Source organism: Panthera uncia, chromosome D1 (genome assembly GCF_023721935.1).
Source record: "Panthera uncia isolate 11264 chromosome D1, Puncia_PCG_1.0, whole genome shotgun sequence".
NCBI classification, from domain to species: Eukaryota; Metazoa; Chordata; class Mammalia; order Carnivora; family Felidae; genus Panthera; species Panthera uncia.
Window position 1 is genome coordinate 39645828 of NC_064808.1, and position 27885 is coordinate 39673712.

The 27885-nt window shown below is 54.8% G+C and overlaps 2 protein-coding genes across 2 annotated transcripts in view; both read right to left on the reverse strand.

Annotated features, from left to right (window-relative positions):
• Window positions 1-27885, reverse strand: part of LOC125913211 (L-lactate dehydrogenase A chain) — a 968541-nt gene that overhangs the window by 498404 nt on the left and 442252 nt on the right. The gene's annotated exons all lie outside the window — the stretch shown is intronic.
• KCNC1 (potassium voltage-gated channel subfamily C member 1) overlaps window positions 1-27885 on the reverse strand; it is a 42963-nt gene that overhangs the window by 3432 nt on the left and 11646 nt on the right. Inside the window, exon 2 of the mRNA XM_049618478.1 lies at window positions 6452-7385. Coding sequence (XP_049474435.1) covers window positions 6452-7385 — 934 coding nt within the window. The remainder of the gene's footprint in view (window positions 1-6451; window positions 7386-27885) is intronic.

The following is a 27885-nucleotide window of genomic DNA, read 5'->3' on the forward strand; positions in this document are numbered from 1 at the left end:
CTCCTCTGTCCCCAGACTCACTTTGGTCACTCTGTATGCCTCACCCCCCCATGCAGACTAGGCCTGGTCACACAGTCTTCTCTGTCCCCAGACTCACTTTGGTCACTCTGCATGCCCTGTCCCCTATCCAGACTACTCATGGTCACCCAAGTCTCCTCCAAATTCAACCTGGTACTCTATATAGCCCACCCCACACGTTCCAGGCCTGGCCACACAGTCTCTCTTTCCCCACACAGGTCCAATTCAACTAGTCCGCTCCATCCCCCACACAGACTTAAGCTAGTCACTCAGTCTGCTCTGAGCCCCACACAGAACACGCCGGTATCCACCATCCCGTTCCGCCCCCAGCGGGCCTGGTCAGCTTGCACAGGCACAACAGGGATGTATGCATGAGGCAGTGACAGCGGGCCATGATTTGGGAGGGGTTCCCATTCCTCTGCCTCCTCACGGCAGCATCCCGGCAAAGCAGAGCAAATGGACGTGTAAAGACAACAGCGGCGGATGGACTCGGGTGGGTAAAGGGGAGTCTTGGCCTCTGTGAGAGCCTGAGAAGGAACCTGGGCAGAGGTTTGAGGAAACATTCGGGGGGCAAAGCACGGCCAGAACAGGAGCTCTCCCTCTCCCAACTCCAGAAGCAGAGCCGTGGAAGTCTCTGGAGCTGGCAGAGGTAGCTTGTCTGACCTCGGGTCCCGCCCATCACTCTTGGGGACTGAGCCTGCCCCTTGCTCTCTGACCTCAAAGCAGAATCTTCCAGGCCAGGGTAGGGCAAGTCAGTCCCCACGGTGGGCTTCCTCAAAGACTTCATCTGGGGTGAGAGAACCTCAAGGGAAGACGACACCAACATGGGTGTGAACACGAGGGGAGACTTCTCTGAAAGACTAAAGAGGGGACCCTCCTCCGTGACCCTGTTCACATCATGTAACTACACGCACAAGTGATCCTTCTCCGTGTGCACACACTCAGCGTGCCCACGGGTGGGATCACGGCCCGTGTGCACATCATGTCACTACAAAGAGGCAGTCAGTCAAAAGAGAAATGGACCAATCAGGTTTATTCGTAAAGCAAATCCAAAAAAAATCCCATCATAATTTTGGAACTTAAAAAAAAGGTCTGTCGTACAAGATGGCAAAGCATTTCACGTACAGTGCGTTTCTCGACAAATCCCAGGGGCTTCGCTCCCCGATTTATTCTGAACCAGAAAGGCCAGTTACCAAGGTAACTCTGACACCACGTGACTGGGGCCTCTCTGGGGTCTGGGAGCTGCCTAGCACTTGGGGCGTGTCTGTGGGCACACACGTGTGCCCACGGACAAGCCCCGGCCTGCCCCCCATTCTGGCCGGCCCCTGTCTTCCCTCCCAAGGGAGGGGCTGAGGGAGGAAGGCAGCGGGAGAAAGAGGGGAAATCTCAGGGAGGAGAGAGTCGATGAGGATGTGGAGTTGGGGCCCACAGTACCCTGCACAAATTGTCCTCAAGGGGAAAACGGCAAATCCTACCCGGCAGCATCGCCATCTGGGAGGGGAGCCAGGACTTGCTGTCTCTCTGTTGGCCATCATCTGTCTGTCACTGGAGATATCTGCAGAGGGTAGTTCTTGCCCAGGGGCGGGTCAAAGGTGGGCGGTAGAGCCTGAGACCCCTCCTTTCGCTCGGAGTGCTGAGCCCCCACCCACCGGCTCTGCCCCTCAGTGCTGCGCCCCTGCAGAATCAAGCTCCCTTGGCCTTTAAGGGGCCCAAAGTCGGGCTGGTCTTCCCTGCAGGGGCAGGGGGCAGGGGCAGCCATCAGGCATCCTGGGTGGGTGTGAGCTGGGCACCTTTCTCTCCCTGGAGGGACTCCAGGATATCCCTGGGGCCTGTTTCTTCTCTCAACCATGATGACCTTGAAGGGGAAGGTGTGTTTAGGTCTTGCTCTGTGAAGGAGCCAGCTTCCTACTCTGTGGTTTGGGGTGCTCTCAGAAAACTGGGAGCATTCTCCCGCCCCAACTCCAGAGGGGTGTCTGGAAGAGAGGCCACAAGGAGGGGCCAACTCTCGAAACCCGGAGAACCCCTGAAAAAGACCAGAGGTGCCAGCTCACCCTCCTGCCCCCATCCTGTCCTTTGAATGAGATGGCCACCAGGAGCCCCGGTTCCCACCTGCTCCCCAGAAGGCTCAGAGCCCTGCCCCCCCCCCTGGCCCCAGGCCCCTCGGCCCCCACTAGACCCGCCGGCCTGCGATGATGAAATGACAGCATGGGCAGCGTCTCACGGAGATGGTTTCCAGGCTTTGAAATGGGCTGAGATAGATGAGCATCCGCAAGAGGGTCATTTTTTTTTAAACTTTGGAGCAAGGAGAACCCGGTGTCCGGGCCCTCAGCCAGCGGGGCCGGCTTTTCTGCCCTGCTCTCCGGGCCCCGCCGATGTACTTACTGTTCACACCAGCAGCGGGCGCCAGGGGGCGCACGCCGGGCTGGGGCAGGGTGGGGGTTGCTGGGCATTTCCTTGGGTTTAGCCCCGAGGGGTCTGCCCAGCTGGGGCTCAGGGAAAAAGTCCCAGGCTAACTGGGGACAGTCTGTGAGAGACACGAGCAGAGTATAATCACGAGAACTGGCACAAGTCATGCAACAAAACGAGGAGAGAGAGAAACATGATTAGTGGAGAGAGAGAGAAAGAGAGAAAATGTGAACAACACAGAAAAGAACACCCATGCCTGGCCCTCAGAGTGGGTTCATTTCTCTACTGCTTCCACCTTGGCCCACCTGGGGGCCACGAGGACCCCCCTCCGGGCCGCAGCCGCCCCCCCTCGCCCTCTAACACGAGCGCAAACTCGGTGAGCCCATGTGGAGAGGCCCTGCCCACGCCCTGCCTGGTCACCTCTGCCCGACCCTGTGACCCTCCCCGCGCCCCCACCCGTCCTCGCCCCGGGCTGCCACCACTCCCGGCACCCACTGCAGCCCAGCAGGGGAAAAGGTGGAGGGCCAGGCCTGGGGGCACTCCGGACTCAGCTGCTCAGAGGAGAATCCCCCTCCACAGATGCCCCAGAGGCTGCAGTGGTGGCTCCTGAGGAGCCCAGATAGGAGCTTGCTCCAGGACTTCATGCTGCCCTACATGCCCATGGGCAAAAAGTGAGTCTGGCCACCAACCCTCCCCCCTGTCAGCCCCCTGCTCACCTATGGTGGGACCCCGCAGCCCCGGACGCAGCACCACAGAGGACCAACCCGTATCACAGGAGCGGAGATGGACAAGACACGCACGTGAATGAACATGGCAGGACAGGGGGAGCATTCCGAGCTCTCCGGAGCAGGACCCCGGCTGCTGACGGGGGGAGGGAGACCCTTTCTGGGAGACAAGCAGCTGCTCCTGGGCCATCAGCCCCACGCAGTCCCTGACTATGTGGGGTGCCCTGCTAGCATCCCCCCATGAGGCACTATGATCCCCACAGGATGAACCCCTCCCGCCCCCCGCCCAAACACTGAGGCCATGCTAGCCATGGTACAGAGGAGGAGACCAGATCATCCCTCACAGACACACAGACCTGAAGCCTCAGGACAGACCAAGAGGTGGAGGTGAGGGAGGGTGCTGTTGATACGACTGGGAGGCCTTGCTTGAGTCCTGGGGGGTCTGGCCCTGTGGGGTCAGGGGTAGGGGAAGCGCCAGAGCCGGGCATTTAGCCTTCAGCCAGATTCTAAAAGTGGAATTGGAGAACCCAGGTTTCGTGGAGGCCATTTGAGTGCCCTTGGGGGCGGAGTGAGGCTGGAAAGGCCTTGGGGGCTGCATCTTACCTCTCTCAATTCTTGTAGGGTCAGATCTCCACCCACGTTGGCCTCCCTCACCTCTGGCCACCCCACTCACTCACAGACACACCCACACCCATCTAGGTGTGTCGGTGCGAGCAGAGAAGGAGGCAAACAGGAAGGGACTCAGTGATACAGAGATGGGGAGGCCACCCCTTGAGGACCACAGACCTTGGTGATAGATCATCAGGGTCTCACGCATCAGCTTTTGGAGGGAGGAGGAGTGTTCTGGGGCGGGGGGTGGGGGGCGGTGAGGCTCACAGGGGTCTGGGAACCACGATGGATAGGTCTGGACAGCAGGACAGCACCTCCAAGGGAAGTGAGTACTTGGGAAGGGAGGGAGGGTGGAGTGTGGGGCTGGGGAGAGAAAGGCAGGAGGGTTCTGGCATCTGGGCTCCAGAGGGCAAGCTTGAAAGGCCCCAGATCCCTCCTCAGCCAGAGATTGCCTGAGCCAGCGCTCTCTGGGTCCCTGAGATCTGGGGCCATAACAAGGAGGCTCCCCGGAGCAGAGCTGCCATGACTATGGGGCCCAGGGGATTCACCAGGAGTGAAAGGGTTCACAGGTCTGCTGCAGCACGGGAAGAGGGCTGTGTCTCTGGGATTAGCTGGTGCGCATGTCAGAACACAAATGTCTGTACTCGGTGTGTGTGTGTGTGTGTGTGTGTGTGTGTGTGTGCGTGGGCTCTCAGCACATGGAGAAAACTGGCATTTTCTAGGAGTACAGAGGAGTCTGTGCCTGACTGGAGTGACTGGGGGTCCCTGGTAGGCTGGCCTGGACACCCAAGCCTGGGGCACTGATCCTGACAGATCCAGTGTTGCAGAGGATGTGACAGAAGGGCCAAGTAGCGCCATGGTGGTGTCACCCAGGTTGAGCTCTTCCTGTGGGGCCCAGAGTGAAGGTGGAGGCTAGGCCAGGCCAGACCCTCCCCAGAGCCCCAGGAATCTTCCTTGCCATGACAGTGGCTCCTGAGGTCAAACGTCCACCTAATCCAGAGCAGAAAGGTGGGGTGGGAGATTTCCACTGGCCTGTGCCTCACCTGGTGAGCAGGAGCCATGCCTTGCCCCACTCAGGGCCCCTGTTCCAGCCTCTGAGACCCTTGCCCAACCCATGGCCCAGCCCAGGACACTAACCACATTCCTTTTGGGTGCCTACAGGAATCCAGGAAGCGGGAAGGGGAGGGGTATGGGGCCAGATGAAGGGGGAGGAAAGCCCCCATGGGCAGAGAAGTGGGCCTTGAGGGTATTGCACTAGGCAGCATAGGTGTGGGGTGAAGCCAGGTTGGGAGGAGGATGGGGTGGTGGGTGCATCAGCAGGGAAGAAAGAATCAATCATCCACTGGGCGAGGCCACTCAAACCGGGGGAAACTTGCTCATCCAGGGCTGAGCTAGCCTGCCAGACCTGGGCACAGGGACCTCCTCCATAGACTAAATGCTACTTATCACTCACTCAGCCTCCCTCACCCTGGCACTTCTTAGCTCAGTGTTGTCATTCTTCTCTGGGTCATTCATCTCCTTGAAATCCCTGTGTCCACAGAATAAGTCGATGGTATTCCATGGGTAGAGGTAGACTATGGGCTTTATATCCTCGGACCAGAGCCCCGTGATCAACTTTATGTGCTATGTGCAGGTTCTCATAAAACTGAGATAGTCCCATAACGAACCACTAGCCATGGAATATGAGAATATATCCCATGGTGACTAGTATTGTTTCATGGCCCCCCTCCCCCCTGGACCCCCACTGGATTCACGGGAATGTGGTTGTACACTGGTCTGGATGTCATGTATTGCTGCTGCAGTCCCCACTGCCGGAAACGGGGAGAACCCTCGGTGGGAGGTTGTTGCTGGTCTGTAGTGCTTTCGTCTAAGCTGCCCGGGGTGGTGGCCCCCTCTAGTCCTTTGCTCACCAGTCGCTTCCATCAGAAGGCCACCGGAAACTCCCACTCGACCATCAACCCAAACAGACAACGTGAAAGCTAGAGTCGCTCCAACAGGTTCCTAAAGATAAATGCTAAACTCTAGAGTGGTGGAAGAAGATGAGTTGGTTCGGCATGCTATGGGGTAAGTAAGCTTGTTACGGAGGGCTCCAGACGTCTCCTGGGACGCACCTGGAGCTAGGCAGCCGGAATCAGAGCAGTTCTACTCAGCTATGGAGACAGGCTCTGTTGGGGGTGAGATTCCTGGCTACTGCCTTTGCAGGGACCCTCCTGCCAGATCCCATGCACCAACTGTGCCTTCTGCACAGCCTGAAGGGAGCTGAGTAAAGACCAAATCAGAAGCTGTCTGGCATTTCCGAAACTCACCCACCCCTGCCCTGCCCCGACACTGGGACAGTGGCCCGAGTCAGAGACTCACGCTTGACTCCTGCCCACCGAGCAGCAGCCCCCTGGGCTCCTGCTAAGAGAGTCCTCAGCAACCTCGCGGGCCATGTCGTCTCTTCAGAACCTCACGAGACCAGCGCGCCAACCTCCTTACCCAGGGCCACCAGTGAGGTTCCTCCAGCAGGCTCTCGCCTTGTGAATTTGGCTGCCCAGCATCTCCCTGGGCCCCCAGGCTCCACACCTCGACACTGAGTGCGGGGTCCGGGGTTGCCCACGGAACTAAGGAAGCAGTCTGACTGAATCTGGAATCATCGCTACGGGGGGCAGAGGTGAAAGGTCAGATCGACATGCCTCTAAGAGGTTTCCTACCTGCTCTGTTAATTTCTAAAATTTCTTCCTGGGCCAGCGGGCATGTGTCACTCTGAGTACTGTGGTGTGGAGAGTTTACGACAGATTTACAATAATTGGGAGATCCCAGCTGCGGTGGCCGTGGAATATGCTTCTTTTTTTTCTTTGGTAGTTTCTGCTTAGCCATGGCTAAGGAGTAATACATCCCAAAATTGTTCACGATGACGGGCACGGGCATGGCGATGGTCAGCACACCCGCCAGCGCACACAACGCTCCCACCAACATGCCGGACCACGTCTGTGGGTACATGTCTCCATAGCCCAGCGTCGTCATGGTGACCACGGCCCACCAGAAGCCAATGGGGATGTTCTTAAAGTGGGTGTGCTCACTGGCGCTGGGGTCATTGGGCTGTGCCCCTATCCTCTCGGCATAGTAGATCATGGTGGCGAAGATCAGGACGCCCAGGGCCAGGAAGATGATAAGCAGCAAGAACTCATTGGTGCTGGCGCGGAGAGTGTGGCCCAGAACCCGCAGGCCCACAAAGTGGCGGGTCAGCTTGAAGATGCGCAGGATACGCACAAAGCGGACGACACGCAGGAAGCCCAGGACATCCTTGGCAGCCTTAGAGGACAGGCCACTCAGGCCCACCTCCAGGTAGAAGGGGAGGATGGCCACAAAGTCAATGATGTTGAGCGAGTTCTTGATGAACTCCACCTTGTTAGGGCAGAAGACCACACGCATGAGGAACTCGAAGGTAAACCAGACAACACAGACGCCCTCAATGTAGGTGAGGAAGGCCTCCGTCTCCGCCTCCCGGTAGTAGCGCACTTGCGTGCCATTCCGAACAGTCTCGATCTCTGTCTTGTTCACGATGGGATTGAAGCGCTCGTGGGTCTCCAGGCAGAAGGTGGTGATGGAGACCAGGATGAAGAAGAGGGAGGCAAAGGCCACATACTGCGGAGGAGAAACACAGCGTCAGAGGGAGGCCTTCCCACCCCGAGCAAAGAAACCTGAGGTACCTTTTCATTGGGTCTAGTCAGAGGCCAGGCCAAGGGAAGACGCCTGCACAATGCCCCCCTCCAACGTGGGCCAAACTGATGGGCCACTTTTCCCTCCTCAAAGCACCAGGTAAGGAGGCTCGGGGGCAGGTAAGAAGTTGTGGAAGAGGTTGCTTTATTTTCACAAATGCTTTTCCTTTCCTCCTGGATGCACAGCTAGACTATATTTACCAGGCTTCCTTGGGGGTTAGGTGGGGTGACGTGACTGAGCTCAGGCCAGTGGACAGCACATAAAAGGGGCATGCACTGATGACAGGCCTGGCTCACAGAACCTATTCTACTCAATCTTCCAGGCTCTCTTTCTTCCCCCAACTGCCAGTTAAATGCTGAGGGCCTAGGGGCCAGTAGGGCCACCACAAGAATGTAGCCTCGGTCCCTGAAAAGAAAGATATCCACTAAATACCTGAGTGGGAAATAAACTACTAATGTATTAAGCTGCTGTGACTTGGGAGTGATTTAGTAAAGCACTTAGCCCACCCTGAATAATAAAAGTGACGTAGCCTGCGGAGGCCGAAGGTGGCAAGGGAATGACGGGGAGTAGCTATGATGGAATCTGGTCCCTCAAAGGCCACATGGCCCATCTTTCCTCATTCCTACTGCAGTCCATTTGCTCTCTCAGGAATCTGTACCTCGTTGATGCGGTCTCTTTCAGGTTCTTTCCCATCTAGAACTGCAAAAGATATATATCAGCCCCAGGGCCTCAGATGACTTTTATACTCCCTCTCTGTCCCCGCTAGGAACTCCCACCACCAACTTGGAGGTGAGATCCCCCTTCCTGGAGGTATTGAAAGAGAGGCTAAATGGTCATTTGTCGGCGATACTGTGTGGCAGGTTCAGGCATCAGAAGGAGAATCGGACTGGGGTCCTTAAAGTCACCATAAACCACAGTGTCTGCTTCTCTCCAGTTGCCTGTCACCACTAGGGTAGGGGAGTGGGTGGGAGGGAGGAAGGAGCTGCTGGGGGACTGGGGCTTTCCAAACATATGTGGGTGCCTCCTCCCCTCAGACCCCACCAGTGAGAAGGAAATGGCTGGGGTGACCCAGCCTGTCCAGAACCACCTGCTCCGGCCCTGAGCCCCTGGAGAAAGGTTCAGGAGCTCCTTTGGTTTGGTTTGCCGGCCCCATCTCATGACCCTGGGCTTCTCTAGCTGCCAGCAGACACGGGTACCTGAGGGAAGAGAATGGAGCAGCTGTCTGAGTTCTAAACCCTCCTGCTCAGACTGAATTCCTCTTCTTCCAGGCTTCAGTCAGGCCTCCCAGAGCTCTAGAGGAACACTGGCCAGTGGGTTCTCCTCCAGGAGCCCGGCTGGTCATCCCTGCCTGCCTGTGCCCACAGCTCCCCTCCTCTCTTCTCCGGGTGCCGCCTTCTCCCAGCCTGTGCAAGACAATGTCCGGAGCAAGGCCATCTTCCTGGAAATGGCTCCAGGCTATACAGTCTGGAAGGGGTGGCCCGTGTGTTCTCCAGAGCTGTCCTCACAGATAACTTCAAGGAGTGCCAAGACCCCACTCTGTATCCACAACAAGAGGCAGCCGTGCTACTTCTAGCGACCCTGTAGTCTGCATGGACGCACCTCCCCCCCTGTGGCGGTAGGCAGGGGGCAGCACTGGAAGTCCAAGAACAGTCCTGTCTGGGTTGACCATGGCCATGGAACCTGGCACCTAGCATGGCATGCTTCTCGAAACCAAGAACTATATGGACCTTTCAAGTCACATTCTGGGTTGGAGAAAGGGGAGAGGAGAGGGAAAAGGACAACGTCAGCATTTTAGAATGCTAAAAAGTAAGAGCAGCCTTTAGAGATTATCTGGTCCAAGGCACTACATGCTATAGATGGGAAGCCTGAGGCCCCCAAGTAGGAAGAGGTCTCCCCGAGCCATGCATTGTAGTAGGCTCATGGTCCTGTTGGTTTTAGAGCACTGGACCATTTTCAAACATTTTATCCCAGACTACTATCAAGTGCGTCCTTCCTCCCATCCACTGATCGATCCCTCCTTTCTGTCACTCATCTATCCTTACTTCTTTCCTTCTTCCCTCCCTCCCTCCCTCCCTTACTTCTTTTCTCCCTCCCTTCCATTCCTCATCCTTCCTTCCATCCTCTCTCCCTCCCCCTTCTCATCCCTCATGCATTCATTCTTCCCTTCCCTTTTCTCTTCTATTTTCCTTCCCTCCTTCTTCCTTTACTTTCTCACTCCTCCCTCCTTAGTCCCCTCCTTCCTTCCACCTGCCTGTCCATCCATCCCTCCCTCCATCCGTTTGTCCATCCATCCATCCTTTCTTCCTTCCCCTCTTTACCAGGCACTGGGTTATGCCCAGAAGAGTGGAATAAAGCCTCAGCCCAGCCCTCAGGGAGCTCCCTGCCCAGCTGAGGGTGAAGGGCACCCACAGAGACACATACAATGCAGGGGACTGCAAAGTCAAGCTCCCTCAGCCCTATGAGGCAGGTGGGGTTTGGACAAGGTGAGGCAGGGTAGCTACAGACTTAAGCCAGGTCTTCCAACTCCAGAAACAGCTCTTGAAAGATCCCTACAGAAGTGGACCAGGAAAGCAAAGTGGAAGCAACTGGAAAAGACCACCACCTCTGACCCAGGTTGATCCAGCTCCAGAGCTCCTTCCATCACCAGGGCTGCCAAAGCTCTTGGGGCTAAAAACACATTCCCAAATGCCGGGTATTTGCCTCCAGTACCTCCTCTGGAGGGCCCCATCTTAGAGCTTGGCATTCACCAGATCCCAAAGGGCAGGCCATGCCCCTCCCTGGATTTTGTGAGAGAGGAGAACATGCACATTGTGAGTGTCCGAGGAATGCTGAGAGGCAGGGTCCACTGCACCCCTGGTCTCCTGATCCTGGCCAACGGCAGAAGGCCTGAGACACCTCCCCTCCCCACTGCACCATCAGCCACCCACCTCCTCCAAACCTCCCCCGATCTGTCCTCCTCTGTCCCCTCTGCTCACACATGACTCCCTCTCAACAGGACCCCTACCATTGAAGCTTTAGTAGGCTTTAGACTTAGAGTCTCAGCCACCAGTCCAGTCTCCACACACCTACCAGAGCTGGCATCCCAGCTCTCTGCCCAGGCCACCTGACCATGCTGCCCACAAAGAAAAACCCTGACTCCTCAACCTAACACAGGAGATTCTTTGTGCCTGGCCCCACTGACTTCCCAGGGCTCTCTTCCTACATGTACCCAACATTCTTGCCACAGGAAACTCTCTGACATTTCTGACCCCTCTCTCCATGTCTCCCCTGACTCCATGTCTTTGCACTTCTGGAAAAACTCATTCATCCTTCAGTACCCCCCTAAGTAGCTCTACTCCTGGGACATTATCTCCAGGTGAGGCTCCTTTTGGTAGCTGAGGCCCTAAGGAGGCAGCAAATGAAGGGATCCCCCCAAAGAGTCTCTAAATTCACCCCCAGGGGGGCAGCAAGACTCTGGCTCATTAGTGCTTGGGGAGACTCATGGAAATAGCCCAGACCCGGCACTGAGGTCCCAGGGGCCTTCTCACTCCCAGGGGCCTTCTCACTCCCAGGTGCCCCCACAGGCCCATAGAGCTCTCAACTTATCTGCCCCTCTCACAAGACAGGTCCTGATGGGAGCACTGAGGCCCTGAAAGACGGCAAGTCTTATAAAATTAGGGTAGAATAAATTATTGGTTCTCAGCAACCAATGGGCATCCTGTCTAGATTCCTTCTTCTCTGGGCCCCAGTGCCCAGGGGGTTGGTGGGGGTGGGGTGGCAGTAGCAGCCCAGCCTAGAGCCAGGTGCTAGGCCTCCTTTCTCAGGAGGAACCAGGGGAAGTGGAAGCCAGGCCTGCTGCCCTGTCTAGGCTTCCTGAGCACCTGCTTTCTTGGCCTCTGCTGCTAGTAGGCCTGGTTCTTAGTCACAGGGAGAGCCCCCAGGAACATCCAGCTCCAAGTGGGCCCTTAGGAGGGCTGTGGAGGAAGGTGCCCCTGGCTCGCTCAGCCTGCCACATTCTCCTAGGCCCAGAGACCAGCAGGCCAGTCACAGCACACCGCCAAAGCAAGAGCTCACACCCAGCTGAGTCCCAGCTTCTTTTGGTCCATCCTCAGGGAAGCTGAGCACAGGAAGGAGAGAGGAGGTAGCTACCAAAGCGAAGGACCCATTCTGCACCTTTTGTCCTCTCCCTGACCTAGTGAGACAGGTGGCCTTACCCCACTCTGCCAAGAAGGAAACCCGGGGACAGAGAGGTCAGGGACTAAACCAAGGCTTCAGAGCTAGTGATGAAGCTGAGGCTTGGACCCAAGTTTGTCCTGCTCCAAAACCTAAACTCTTTCTACCGCCAGAGTTGCCAAAGCTCTTGGGGCTAAAAATACAGTCCTGGACACTTAGTAGCTGGCCCTGATTGGATCTGGATGCCACCATCTTGGAGCTTGGCACCTACAACTCAGACTCCCTGAGGGAAAGTGATACCCACCCGCTGTGAGGGAGAGAACTGGGGTGCCTGACTCCTTGGGCAGGGGCCCAGCCATGTCTACATTGTTCTTGGGCCTTGCTGCCCAGGACTTGCTAGCTACTGGGGAAACAGCAGCCCCGGGGGCAGGGATGCTACCTCTGGGGATGGCCGAGCAGCCTCGGCAAGGAGTGAGATCAGGAGCCATCTCTACAGCAATCCTGGGCTGACACCCCCAGGACTGTAGGGGCTGTAGGCAAGGGCAGGGGCTGCACCCCATGTAAGTTGCCTGCCTCCCAATCCCCAGTCACCCAGAGACCACGGACACATACAATTACCCAGAGTACACACCTCACCCCTTACCTAAACACATATGCTGTCCGTGTGGCCACACAAACTACAGCCCAGTGTCCCAACCACACATACATAGATGGATGGTACTGAAACGTATTACCGCACACGGAACATAAACACGCAGGTGCCATACTCTTCCGCAAGGTGCACACGGCTGCGGCCCCCCACAGCACTTGGGCACACACGCTCAGAGCACACGGATAATGCAGCAGCCGTTACCACACAGCATTCTTGCTATGAATAGAAGAGACCCCGGGCATTGCCACTCAGCTGGCCCCTCCTCTGCCCACCTCACCCCCACCCCAGGTGTGATTGACTCAGTGTCTGTCTCTCCCACAGGACAACAGCTCCAGTCCGCCTTGCCTCTGCCTCCTCAGCCTTTCCGTGCCCTCAGCCTGCTTGCCCTGCTCGGATGGTGCCAGCTCCTGGATCTCCAGTCCCTAGACTTGCCCTTCATCTATTAGCTTCCTGATTTCCTGCCATCTGCCAGACCTTGTCTCCTTTCCCACCCCAGCAGCAGCCTTGCCCCCCACACCCAGGATCCAGGACGCAGTAAGGCCAGTCTCTCCTGGGCTACTAGTCTGATGGGAGCACAAAGGGAGCTTTGCCTGACATTCCAGGGACAGTTGTCACCTAGCCTGGCCACCTCAGAGGCCACCCAGTGAAATTTTAAGACAATGCAGGCAAGATCGCCTGATAATGCAGCATAAACCCAAGCTGGCAGTCCTGGCTTTTTTTTTTTTTTCTCCCCAGAACCAAATCACAAACTGTGAGAGACCCACCAATTGTGTTCTAGAAAGTGGTAGCCATGGCAACAGAACGAGGCATCCCATTTCTATGGTAACCAGGGTGGTGAAGCTGTTGGCTGCAAAGTCAGACAAACCTACTAAAGATCTGTTGACTTAAGAAGATGTTTCATAAATCACCAAGTTATTTTTATTGTAACCCCACCCCTGAAACCATAAATCAGAAAAGCAATTTACTATCTATTAAAATGACCAATATGTGCTATGACTTCCATTTATAAATTATTTATGCCACAGTCATCTGTAGAAAATTGTGCTTGCCTTTCAGAATTGTTCAGGCGTTTGCCGTGGGGATCTGTGCTCTTGCAGTTTGGCATTCCAGGAACAAGACGATGGTTGTAACGTGGCACAGGGACCGCCATTCTGGCCCGACGTTCACTTGCTGGGTGACCTTGGCAAGTCACTTCCCCTCTCTCGGCCTCAGTTTCATCACTGGCACACTGAGGGATGGACTTGGTCCCTTCCGAGGGTTCTGAGACCAGGCAAGGCTACAGGCACTGGGGCTAATCATGGGAACCCTGGCTGCTGTCCAGGCCCCGAGCCCCCTGAGGCTTCAGGTCAGTTTTTTCGCCTAATTAGATCTGCCCAGCGGGGGTACACAGCGTTTGAGTTAATCCATGCGGAGTCAGTGATGCAGAGCAGGCGGGATGGCCAATTGGCCTAAATAAATTGTCAGTCGAGTTGAGTTTGGAAACTGAATTACACTCATCTGGACTTCCTTGGACTGGGCAGGCCTGTGGTGTGCTGGGCTGGCTGAGGACCACAAGGGGGCGACTGGGGAGGGGGCTCCTTGGGGTCTAGGCCTTTTTTTTGGTTCATTAATAAATGGGGGGCCCTGAGCACTCAGTCCTGGCACCCGGGTCCCTGCCCCTGTTCCTTTTCACTAATCCTTCTCTAGCTCAGGGAGCAGGGGGAGGGCAGGGGGAGCTCCCCATGGTGCTACATGGAGGGTTTGAGCAGGAGCGTGTGAGAGTTTGCGCAAAGAACATAACATGGCCAAGTGGGTGCCTGTTGGGGTAAGTCCGTGTTTGGGGGTGAATACTGGGTGAGGGGGAGAGTCTGTGTAAAGGTATACACATGGTGAACATGTGTCACCGGTTTATGTGACCTAACTCCAGGCATGCACGAAGGGCTTGTGTAAATAGTCACTATGTGTAGATGTGTGCTTCATACAGGTGGTAGAAGTGTGTGTGTGTGTGTGTATTAGGACACATATGAGTTGTGGTGTGTGTGCTTGTATGCGTACAAGGACACGTATGGGGTGTGATGTGTATGTGTTTGTGTGTATAGGGACACATATGGAATGATATGGAAGGGGGTGTGTACGAGCCATCTCCTAGGGGAATCAGAGTCTCGGCACTCCGGATATGTGTTCTCTGAGGTGAGACCCAGCCCAGGGCCATGACCAGAGATGGTCACTCACATACTGTCTAGGGGTGTGCCCCTTTCTCTGGAACTATCTGTGACTGAGAGAAAGAGGAGAGAAAGGGCAGGGATGGGGAAAAGGCCACTGAGCCAGCCCAGGGAAGACCGCAAGAGGCAGGGCTGTGTTCAGATCTGAATCCCCTCATGCTGCGACACCAACCCTGTCAGCCCTGGCACCCAGCCTGGGCAGTAGGGGGAACCAAGGCCAGAAAAGGCAGTCCTGGGCCTCCAGACTTCCAGAGAGACACTTCATTGACTTCACTCATGACCCTAGGCCTTGGTCATATCCAGAAAGGGCTGCCTCAACAGCTAGGCTGGCAACTTTTGAGGTGGCAGGGGTTCCCATGTTGCTTTCATGCCAGGATGCACATTATTTCACATTTTGGAAATGATGTACACATCCTTAAAATAGTCTATCTTACCATATCACCAACATGCTGTAATTTAACTCATGTCATGTCTTAGATCGATGGTACCTTGGACTTGTGAAAACATGGTCAGTAGAAACCTAGAACTCCAGGATGGAGGAGGCCCTCAGAGCTTTCTGGTCTAAAAGCTGCCCCTTGTGGCAGGAATGGAGAATTGGAGAAACAGCAAGGGAAAGGATCCGCCCAAGGTCACAGAGCTCTCAAGGTAGAGCAGAGATGACAGTGTTAGTACTGGGCTGCAGCCTGGAGCTTTCATCAACATGGCCTCTGAGCCCTTGCTCGAAATGCCCTCCCAGGCCTCTCTGCTGTCCAGGCCCTGCTGCTGGCCAGACCCCAGGTCAAAAGGAGGCAATGGCAGTAGCAGAAAGGACAGGACCTTGAAGTCAGATCAACCTGAATTTGGGGCCTGGATTGGCTGGTGACCTTGGACTAGTTACTGCCCATTTCTGAGCCTTCATTCTTGGATAGTAGGGGGTGGGAAGACATTCCCTGCCCTCCCCTCCCTTGGGGTGGTTGTGATGATGAAATGAAATAATACAGAGAGCAAGAAGGAGGTATTCAAATATATCGCTTTGGTCCCCACACAACCCTTTGGCCTTCATGGGCCCTCCCCTCCTGGTCCTCTCCCATCACAACAAAGTGCTTAGGATCACAGTGTCTCAGATGTAGAAAAGTGAAGACTCTTACAGTCACGGGACAGAGACTACTGAGTTGGGAGACACCTGGGGGACTTGGGAAGACCTGCCCCCACATCACGAAACAGCACCACTGCCCTTCAGAGAGCCACGCAGGTGGCATGAGTGAGGCTGGGTCCCTGCTCCTGCGTGGGCCTGACTGAGCAGCATAGTGACCAGTCTGCCCAACTAAGGCCAGCCCTGGTTCTGGAGAACAAGGGAGGAATGTTTCCTGAGAGCCAGCCCCTAGCAGATCCAGTGGGACAGGGTCAGAGGAGAAGTCTCTGCATTTAGCACGAAGGAGAACTTACTTGGTGGTGGCGAAACCCAGACCCCTTAGGAGGGTGGACAAGAAAGCAGAGAGTAAGAAGCCCTCCCTGGAGGTGCTCGGTGGGGCACGAGGGAGGCAGGAGTGGGCAGAGGCCTGGGTGATGGGGGGATGGTGGTGGAGCGTGCCGGGGGAGAGTGACTCAGTGGAGATACAAATGCAGAGTCCTTGGCCCCATGCCCAGACGGTTCAGTAGTTGTGGGTGGGACCAGAAATTTCCCTTTAACTTGTGCCCTCGGTGACTCTGATGCCGCCAGCCCCATCTTGGCATTTGAGATCCATGAGGTCAGATGAGACCCAGGTGCCAAGCAGCTCAATGTCTGAGCCTGAGACCACACTGGGGACTGGGAAGCCAGCAGCATGGCAGAAGGAGGAGTCCAGCACTTGGCTTTAGAGACCTGAGTTCGAATCCCAGCTCTGCCATTGGCTGTATGACTGCAGCAGGCAAGTTGCGTCTAGGAAACTCAGTCCCATCATTTTTAAAGCGGGGACATCACAATAACAACAACACACCCAGGAAGCAAGATGCTATTGGAGGTCCCGGAGGAAAAGGCCAGGTGTCTAGGGTTTCCCCAGATCCAAGGCAGAATCCTGGGATAGGGAGAAACCTCCAGACTGCCAGTTCCCTTGCACACTGGTATTCCAGGAGCTGGGCCAAGGCGTTCCTCCACAAAAATCTAAACACAGCATTTTTCCCCCTGAATTATTGGGGGGTGGTAGTTGCAAGGCGCAGCAGCAACAGCTAAATGGAGAAATGTGTTTAACTTTAAGTCTTTTTCCCTAATTTTTTCTGCTCCTGCTACCACTTGCCTGCTAACAGACCAGAGGCAAATGACAGCCTCAGGAGAGCCAATGGCATGGCCTTCAGAGCCTGTTTCCAGGCGCCACAGACCAAGGCAGAGCTATGTCCAAAGACCCAGCACTGTGGCCTCCAGCCCATGAGGGACACCCCTCAGGGTAATGGTGACTTAACATGCCCACTTCCACATGGTTATCCACGTGAGTCCCTGCCGTGGGGCTGGGAGCAGATGAAGCTTGGCGGGAAAGGACACTCGAGGTCATACAGTGAGTGGGATGTGAGCCAGAGCTCCCGGGCTTTCCGGTCTAACTCTGGTAACAAGATGGAGGCTAATGATGGCAGCTTCCCAGTCACGAGGAGGCCCCGTCTCCCATGCTCTCCACGCATTGGCGCATTTAAACCTCACGCCAGCCTCAGAGGTAAGTTCTGGTGTTATCATCACTCTTCAGATGAAGAGTCTAAGGTTTACAGAGATGAAATATCTTGCCCAAGCTCTCAGAGGTTCTCAGTGGCGCTGTCGGCGCTGGCCGGTTTCGAAGCCCTGCCCTTCAGGCCTCCCGTGGGCCCCCGTGAACAGCTGGGCTGGCTATGCATGGTGTACGTCAGGCTGGCTGTGCCCCGAGAGCCAGACCAGGCTGCTCTGGCCGGGTTTCAACCTTAGTCAGCCCCAGGGAGGTACAGAGGCCTGCATGCCTTAGGGGAGTGGGGCTGTGCTAACCCAGAGTGCCCCTACGGCCCCACAGGCCAGGAAGGCCGGGGGTCAGGGCCCCGGACGATCTCAGCAGGAGCCAACATCCCACCCACTCCTGTGACCTGGAAGTCCCCCCAGGAGACCAGACAGTGCATACCCTCACCCATTAGCATCTTCAGCTCAGACAAACACCAGTGTTCCACGTAGGAAATCACTCTATTTTGGGACTTAGAACTGGGTCTAACTGTGTGTTTCTGTGGGGTCTACTTTTCTGTTAGTAAACGGTCAGTTATGGAACCCTTCATATTTTCTCGTTGGCTCTGACTGCCAGGGAGCTCGGTTAAATTTAGTGCTCATTCTGAACTAATTTTTCACCTGGGGTTGAGGTATTACTATTTCTTCTCTTTATTATATACTACTCCAATGTTTTCCTTTCTTTATTTCTAAGGATTCTGTTGCATGTGTGCCTCACGTGCCCCAAACTTCTTTGTGCCACAGACTGGAATACGAAATATGTGACTGAGACTCCGAGATCAGGAAGCGAGTGGGACGGCACCCCATATAGGATATTTGGCCTCCCATGCAGGCAACGCAGTAACCCCTCGCAGGAACCCTGAGGCAGATGTCTCTGTTGGTGACCGCTGGTGATGGAGACTTCCCAAGGCCACTCAACCTGTCTTTGGATAGCTCTAGAGATGTGCATTTATCACGTGTTCAGGTCAATCTTCCTGCCTTTCTCCCAGAGATCCAGGTCTGCCCCCTGGGGTCACCAAAACATACTCCCTCCTCTTCCCTGTGACAGCCTGCCCACACTTACAGATGGACCTCAGGACCCACCTCTGAGCCATCCCTCCTGCAGGCCAGGCTTTCTCTGGCTTCCACCACATTCCCTTTCCTGGGCCAGGCTCCCCAGTTTCAGAGCCTGATTCGGTTAAGCACTCACTGTGCGTGGCTAAAGGGACCACACGCTTTGCCTTTACCTTTTCTGATTCCCCCAACAACCACCTCGGTGACAGGCGTCTTTAGCTTTGTTCAGCGTCATCGCACTCTGCTATCAAGTCATGATGATGACCATTACAGGCGTGATCTCACTCATCTTTAAAAACTTCTCTGAGGGAGATGTCATTATGTCCATTTTTCAGATAAGAAAACTGAGGTTCAGAGGGGTTAAGACACGTGCCAAAAAACCCCCAAAATCCACATAGCCTGAAAGGGATAGGCAGAACTTGAAACCAGGTCCCTGACTCTAAAACCACCATGCTCCACGGCTTTCATTTATAAATCTCTTTCACATGCACCCAGGTAGCCTGGGAGGAAGAGATTAGTCTTCCCATTATTGGGGACACTGGGGACAGTTATCTACAGTTTCCAACACTTCACATATTGAACCCCAAATGAATACCACACACACACACACACACACACACACACACACCCCAATAGCTGAGCCATCAGCAGGACAGTCTTGATTGCCCCCATTAGGCAGATGAGAAAACTGAGGTTCGTGGTATACGCACTAGGAATCCAATGGGAAATTACCCCCAGGCCCCCCCTTGTGTTTTTGTGAGTTAGGGGTCCTGACTCCCAACAGGGTATACATGTGTGCATATATATGTGTGTGCTGCGGGGAGGGAATTAGAAAGATGGCCCCAAGAGGGACAGCTCAGGGAGGGCAGTGGATGCAGTATAGGTGAGACCACAGTTGACTGCCCCCCGCCCTGCTCTCCCTCCAACGAATATTTGTACCTTTTCCCAGGCCTGTGCAGGGCACTGAGCATAGAGTGAGCAAAAACAGCCATAGCCACTGGCAGGGGTGACTGACATTTATCAAATAACCAAACAAGCAAATATGTACCTATATGAAGCGATGAGGGCTTTGAGGGGAAAGCATAAGGCATTTGATGGGCCTTTAACAATAAGTCTTGGGGTCAGAGTGGCATCTAGGAGGAAGTGGCAAGTGGGCAGAGGTTGGAAGGATGGATAAGAATCAACTAGGGGAAGACAGGTTGCAAGGAAGAGCATTTTAGGCAGAAAGAACAGGAACAATTTCCAGTCCTCAGGTCCCTGAACCATCAACAGCATCTGAAAGCTGATCCTCCTTTTTGTCACATTCCCAGCTTCCCACAGTCTCTTGATTTTCTTCCTACCTCATTGGCTCCTCCTTCTTGACATCCTCTGCCAACCACTTCTCCCAGCGTCGAACTATTGGGGTGCCCCAGAACCTTGGTCGTCTCCATCTCCATTCATTCCCTTAGCGATTCGCCTAGTTTCCAGGCTTAAATACCATCACTCATTCAACTATCATTGAATACTCCCAAACGTCTACCTGCAGCTCAGCCCGTCTCCTGAACTCAGGACTTCAGCAGCCAACACCTTAGCATCTCAGGTGGAGGTCTGATAGCGTCTCTCCACCCCAAGGCTCCACCTGAGCTCCCGTACCACCCCCACTGCCCACAGCCTATCACAGGAGACGGCAACTCCATCCTTCCGGACATTCTGGCCCCAAACCTTGACACTTCTCTTTCTGCCACACCTCACATTTAATCTGTAAGGAAATCCCATCGGCTCAGCTGGAAATAAATCCAGAGTTTGACCACTTGCCCACTACTACCGTTACCACCTCTGTCCCCACCAGGATCAATCATTTCGCCCTAGATTATGGGAAGAGCCTCTTAACTGGTCTCCCAGCATCCAATATTCCTGGTGCTCTGGGACTATCTTCAACACAGCAGCCAGATGATCCTTTTAAAATATAAATCTGATTGTGTCATTTCTCTGCTCAAAACCCTTGCACAGGCTCCCAGTTTCTCTCAGAGGAGAAGCCAAGCTCCTCACGTTCCCTGCAGCCCCTACGTGATCTGGTCCTGCACTGCCCCCTCCAAGCTCCTCTCCTGCCACTGTCCTCTTCGCTTGTTTCAGCCACACCCGCCTCCTCAAACATGTTCTTTAAACATGCCAGACATACGCCTGCCTTAGGGCCCCCGCACGGGCTGTTCCCCTCATCCGACGCCCTTCTCCAGGTATCCCCGCGGCTCATTCCTTCAGCATCTCCTGAGGCTTACTCTCAACCAGCACCACCCACTGATCTGATTTTCCTTCCTCTACTTCTCCTCATAGCAATACCATCTTTGAACACTAACTTCCCCAGCTTTACTGATGTATCATTTGCATCCAGCCACATTCAGTCATTCCCCGTGTCCAGCTGGATGAGGGCTAGCACTTCACACTATCTAATTTACTTACTTCTCATACTTACTCTTTGTCTCTCTTCCACCTGACAATGTAAGTTCCATGAAGTGGCTGGATCTGGGGATCAGGGCTTGCCTGCCGTCAGCTCTGGCCACATGCCACACACTAAAAGGGGAAGGGGGCCCCTTTCTCGGGGACCAGGAGCACGGCTTCCCCTCTGTGGGAAGCCTGTGGATATACATCCTATGTCTGCCTGTCTCGATCCTTCTACCTATGCAATGGGCACAACAAAGTTTGCCCTTTTCAGCCTCCTTGGGAAGTGAAGCCCTCCTCCGGTGCCCGCTTCCTCATCTGCACAGGCAGTGTGCACAGTCACGGATCACTGATTCAGTATCTGCATCTACATTGGCAACGTACACAGATGTTGACTTCACACTTGTGTTTACACCGGCACTGACCACACTCAGGGCAGATCTACGTGTACTCTCATAAAAGAATAATCCCCGTCTATGCATCTTGACTCAACTGACCACAGATGGAGTCACTAATCACCCAGCACTGTCCTCATTGGCCTAATCTCCACAGAGATTGTTATACTGGCAGTGGGCAGAGTGATTGAGAGCAGATCCACGTCTACACTGGCAATGGGTACACCCGCTGACAGCAGACTCACATATACCCTGGCAGCAGGCACAATCATGTTCACCCCTTGACAATGGACAAAATCAGTAAACACCTGAATCCCCACCCGCTATGACCACGAATGACTGAGGACCGTGGGCACAAGGGCACGGAAGTTCCTTTTCAGGGAGGGGACAGGCCTACCCTCCCCACTCCCAGCAGGCTGGCCAGCTGAAGGCACTTATTGTGGAGTTCAACTGCCCGAGTCCTGCCCAGGGGGCATCGCTGGCTCCAGAATGTGGAATTCAAAACCTGCGTGCCGGCACTGGAGTGTGGCAACTGGAATCTGGGGCACATGGCGAGGACACGAGACCCTGTCTATTCCCAGAGCCTTGAGATCACTCAAGGTGAGGAGAGACTCAGGCTGTGTGACTCCCCAGTGTCACCCACCCCCTCCCCACGCCATGCCCCAGCCAGGCCTAGCCGGCCTTGGCTTAAAAAAGCACCAGGAAATGTCACTTTCTTTTTGAGGAGGTGCGATGGGAGGAGATGGCCCAGGCCATTTAGCTGCCAACCTATTCAAAGGCTGGGAATGGTGACAGTAACTTTTTTTTTTAATTTTAGAGAGAGAGTGCGTGCACGATGGCGGGGGGGGTGGAGAGGGGCAGAAAGGGAGAATCTTAAGCAGGCTCCATCCACACCCAGTGCAAAGCATGATGCAGGGCTCGATCTCACGACTGCAAGATCATGACCTGAGCCAAAAATCAAGAGTTGGATGCTCCATCAACTGAGCAGCCCAGGCGCCCCGTGACAGTACCTTTATTGTTTTTTTAATTTTTACATTTATTTATTTTTGAGAGACAGAGAGGAAGAGGGGGAGAGAGAGAGAGAGAGAGCGCACGCACAAGTGGGGAAGGGGTAGAGAGAGGATGAGACACAGAATCCAAAGCAGGCTCCAGGCTCTGAGCTGTCAGCACAGAGCCTGACGTGGGGCTCAAACTCACGAAACATGAGATCATGACCTGAGCCAAAGTAGGATACTTAACTGACTGAGCCACCCAGGTGCCCCTACAGTACCTTTAAATCCTGAATATTGGGGCACCTGGGTGGCTCAGTCAGTGGAGCATCTGACTTTTAATAATGGTTCAGGTCATGATCTCACAGTCACAGGATCAAGCCCCATGTAGGGCTTCTTGCTGGGCATGGAGCCTCCTCGGCATTCTCTCTCTCCCCCTCCCCCAAATAAATAAACATTTCTTTTTGAAAAGAATATTATTTTTTAAAAACTTCTAAAGCTTATTTCCTACCCAGGCTGATTTCCAGCGCCTCCCCTGCAGACAGGGCCCTGCCTAGTGACAGCCCAGGGGCCCCAGCCTGCCCGAGTGCTCAGCTAGGGCCCCGACTGCTGCTGCATGACTACTGTGTCTGTCCAAGCTGAATGAGGCACCACCCGCTGTGCAGCCATTTCCCTGTCTCCAAAATGGGGAAGGGGCGCACCCAGACACCCTGGAGCTCCTCCTCTGTCTCTAGGATCCCTATGTTACCCACAAGAATATCTAGATCCTACTGGAGCCCCAGCCTGGCTAAGAGACAAGTGAGGGTGGATGCCTCCTCAAAGAAGAAAGCTCCAAGGACATCCGATCATCCATTGATGCAGCTCTCAGTGGTTTGTTCATTCACTCAATCATCAAATATTTACTGAGTGCCTATCATACACCAGGCACCACTTTTCACAACCACCTCCAGAAGCGATAGCTTTAAATAGAGCTCCAAGCACAGAGCTAGGCACAGAGTAGGTACTCAGTAGTGAGGCTACAGACCATGTACTGACACCCACCCTGAGCCAGACGCATCCTGAGCACTTATACATGCCCCATCTCACTTACCCTGACCCTAACTCTGAGGCCTGCATTGTGGTTACCATCCCGACTGTAGAGAGAGGGAAACTGAGGCATGGAAAGGCTAAGTTGCCCACGATCATAAACCTGGGAGGTGATGAAGTTAGAACCCAGCTTTGTCTGACTATAGAACGCATGCCCTCAACCACTCTCTCAGCCCCTCAACAAACATTCATTGAACGAAAGCCTCGGTGAGTGAACGAAACTCTGTGTTGGTGCAAGTACAAGTCCAAGGCCATCAGTATGCACGAGTGTGGGGAGCGTGTGCACGCAGATGTTTGTGTGTTTGCATGTGGAGCTTTCTTATGAAAAGACTTTCCCTTGCTGTCTTGGTCTTGTATGTGCTGGAGCTATACTTAGCTGCAGCCGTGACTGTAATGAGCAGTTAGCGGCGCACCAGGCACTCTCATTGGGACCTGGTTTCCCAGGGAGATCGCTGGGGCCAGTGTATGTGTGGGGGGTGCAGCCTGGTGCTGGGGGATGCTCTGGGCTTTGGGAGGGAGGCTGGAGCTCACAGCTCTGCCTCTTGTGCAAATGGAGAGCCTTAGCTTCGGCCTGCTCCAGGCTAGCAGCATCTAAGCCTCCAGGCCCTGCCAAGCTCAACTCCTGGCCACCCGTGTCTGCAGTCCCTCTACTGGCTCATGCCAGGTAATTAAAATGAGAGCCTTGGAGCTCACGTCTAGAACCTGGGGACTGATGACAAAAAGCAGTGGAAGATGGTGTCTTGGTACCCCCGAGCCAGGTGCCTCAGGAGGGCGCACCCCTCGGCCAGGAGAGCTGCGCTGTCCCCTTGAGTACATCCCGCCAGAGCTATCAGAGCGGCTTGCTCACTGAAGCCGGGGACCTAGGGAGGAAGAGCAGCCTCCCTACCCCAGAACAGACTGAAATCACAGGTATGCTCAGTGCCGCCCGGGGTTCAGAGGCCAACCTCCCACTCACCGTCTGCCCTCCGGTGGCCTCAGGGAGTCCGGAAAACCCCGGACCCCGAGGCTTCCCCATCACATGGCTCTGACTGCAACTTCTTTCCAGCCTGTCTTGGGGCTGCTTCATCAGAGCTTCTCACCTTTGGGAGGGTCAGTCTCTGAGGCCAGTCCCTGCCCCCAGCTCCAGGCTCCCTCACTCCACAAACTGTCCACCCCTGCATCTTGGAAGCCCCCTTTCTCCATTCACAGGCTAGGCTGCTCCGCCCTGCCTTCCACCCTGAAGTCTCCAGCTTCCAAGTCCTATCCTGTAGGATGTTTTCATTTAATGAGACGTGAGACTTCCTTTCCTGCCTCGAAGCCAAGTGACTAGAAATTTATCCATCCATTTGTTCGCCCATCCGCCAAGATACACACCTAGCTGGGTGTTCACTCATATATCTTTCCTTCCATTCATTTATCTGTGTCCATCCACGTACCCGTCTTTTTATCCATTCTTTCATCCACTTGTCCATCACCCATCTGTCCATCCAACCACCTCATTCTTGACCACAGAACCCTAGCATAATAGCACAGGAAGGAACTTGGCACTGATCTAGTTCACCTTCTCGATTTCCCAAAGAAGACCTGGGATCCAATCCTTCTTCCACCGCTCACTAACTGGACATCTCATATAAACAAATTAATCTCTCTGGGCCAGCTATTCCTTCATCAGTAAGATGGGGATGATATCTCATCCTTCTACCTCACAGGGCTGTTGTGAAGTACAACACTTTAGCAAAGATTTGTTGATTCCATATTATGTAGCAGGAACTATCCTCCTTAAGCGGCTCCTCGTCCTCTAAGAGGCTGCAGCTGAGTTGGGAAGACATGTAACCTCAGTAGGACAGCTGGATCAAGGGTGGGAAAAGTTCTCTGGGAGAGCAGGCTGTTCAAGAGGGAACAGAGTAGGCAAAGGCAGGAGGCAGAGGGGAGCTACACAGCCTGCTGGGGGGAATGGCTGATGTGCTTAAAGGCCAAGGATGGGCTGTCTGGGAAGACAGGTTGGGTGGGATTTTCCAAGGGTAGCACAACAGGGTTCAGGAAAGACCACAGACATGGAAAGACTTGGCCAGCCAGTACAAACCACAGTGATTCCTTACTCCGAGGATTTCACTCAGATGCCCAGACTTCCAGACAGAAAAAAAATATCTGCTTGGCGACAGCCAGGCCTCAGTAGACATGGTTCCTGCTCCCTAGAAGGGAAGCCAGCGCCTGGCATTTCCGACCTTTGTGTTGCTAAATATATCATTGGTGACAGTGGTTCATGGCCCTGAGGCTGTGGGGCCACCAGAGGAAGCTTCCACAACTTGCTTCCTTGTCTCTGTGGATCAGCCAGGGCCTCGATATATGGACTTTCCCGGGGCATCTGAACCCAGGACCAGGTTCAGTGGTGCCCCAGGTAGCCAGATCCAACCCCTGGAAAGCGTGTCTCATGTGCCAGGCATGGTGCTTCGGGCTTTGCCTTCAGAGACTCATCCCCACTTCACACAGGAGAAAACAGGTTTGGCCAGATGCCACCTGCCCGAGCCCACACTGAGGTCCAGCCAGGTCCAAGGTCTGTGCTTTCCCCTCTACCTATGCCCTCCTCACAACCCCCTGCCCTCGAGACAGTGGCCTCCTCTGGCACATGGCCCTGCTTTGAACCGTATTTCCTCCCTCACAAATTATCTTTCTGCCTCTGTCTTAGCGGCTTCTCCCAGCTCCCCTGAGAGGTAGGTGATACCATTATGCACAATTTACAGATGAGGAAACTAAGGCCCCAAAAGACAAGGGCCATGCTCCAGGTGTGTGGGCTGGTCAGGCGCCAAGGCAGGAGCTCCCGTGGGAATATGAGGAGAAGCATCCTGCCCAGGGCTAGCTCTTAGCAGGTGGCAGCCACGTTAGCTACCAAGAGCCCAGCCCTCATCCCAGGGCTCTGGTTGGCTCCAGGCGGCCCAGTGGGTGACCGCGTTCCTCACAGCTGCTAAGAGAGCCCCTGAGGCTGAGCATAAAACATTAATCTCTAAGTGGTAAGATGTTGGCCCTGGCGGGAGGCCATGGTCTAAAATATGTTCACAGCCTTGCCCTGGTGATAAGGCCCAAGGGAGTCACGCCTCCCCACTCTACCACCCTCATGGGCTGAGAAGATCCTTGGGGGGGTCACCGAAGCCTCCTGGTAACAGGAAGCTCCTGTCTAACCCCTTTCAGACATTGATTCTCAGAATCCCTCAGTGGGTGAGGCCAGTGTCTGCAGAGCATCCTAGAAAGATGCCTCATGTGCCAAATGGTGAGAATGATAATGCATAACTTGAACACATGTGTTGTGCCCTATACTGTGCTAAAGGGCCTTCTATAACTTATCTCATTGGGTTCTCATGGCAGCCCCTTGAAGTGGGGACTGTTCATATCCCCCCTTTACAGCTGAGGTAGCTGAGGCTTACAGAGGTCACACAGCTAATAATCAGTAGGGCCAGGTTCGGACTCATGTGGGGTGGGGAGGTGACGGCCATGGAGACGTGAACACAGCCGAGCACCAGGCTAGCACAGGCCGAGGCCCATGGGGCAAGACCCTACTACCAGGAGCCCACTGGGGCTGTGGGGAGCTGTGCTCTTCTCTTCATGACCTACCATTGTCCTCTGGCTCTCTGAGTCCAGCCCTGGATACTGGCCTCTCACTGTGTCTTAAGCAAGACACAGGTCTTAAGATATGTGTCACATATCTCCTTCCATCACCTGCTCAGGGAGGCCTTCCCTGCCACACTAAAGTTGTCACCCCCCCCCCCAGCACTTCCTGGGCCCTATATATACATCTCCATTATACATCTCCATGGCCCTCGTCACCATCTGACACCCTATATGGTTATGTATGCATTTATTTCTTTGTATTCTCCCTGCGCTAGAATGTAAGCTTCTTGAGGGCAGGAATTTTTGACTGTTTTGTTCTTTGCTCTATTCCCAGGTTCTTGCCTGCCACCTAGTAAGTAGGTACTCGATAAATATTGGTTGAATGGAGGAATGAATGAATGAATGCTAACAGCCCCATCCCCACCCCACCCACACGCCCAGCAGGGAACTACACAGCCTGTGTTCACGTATAGAGTAGGGGTGTAGGGAAAGAAGTCCCTTCCTGCTCTATGGATGGAGAAGGAAAGAGGTGAGGTAGGGGCACGTCATGGGCAGGGGGCCAGGGGCTTGTGGGCAGGAGCCAGGGCCAGGGTGAAGCAGCAGGACTGCCAGGCTAGCAGGGCAAGTTCTGGATCGGGCCAGTGTGGAAGGGGCATCCAAGGCCGTGCACAGGCTTGAGAAAGCTTCCTTTGGCTGCTGTGGCCCAGGCCGAAGCAACAGAGCCCGGGCCCAGCGAGGCTCCCGAGGCCCCCCGGGCTCAGCTGTCTGGGGCTGCCCCAGCTAATATTAGCTCGTCCCCACCCAGCCTGGCGTCGGCCTGGCGGGGCAGCCCAGCCCCAGAGTGGGCACCGCCCACTGACACCAACAGGCGCCCAGCCCCAGCAGCTTCTAGGGTCTGCCTGGCCCTTGCTGCCCCTGCTCACTGTGCCGGAGGATCCCCTTGTAAAGGGACGCATTTCAAGGACCGAAGCTGTGATCCATGGCCCCTGCCCACCAGTCCCTCCACACCGGTACTCTTGTCAGCATCTCAGGCCACCATGCTCGGCTTCCGACCACAGATGTCAGTGGCCCTCCCTGCCCCTCCACCCTGCAGGCGGAACTTCCAGTTTTCATCTCCTTCATTCCCCTCTACACTTGGAGAGGGAGGCAGAGCAGGGACCAGTGGCCCATGACAACTGAGGGAGACTGAGGATCAGAGGGGGCCATGATCCGCC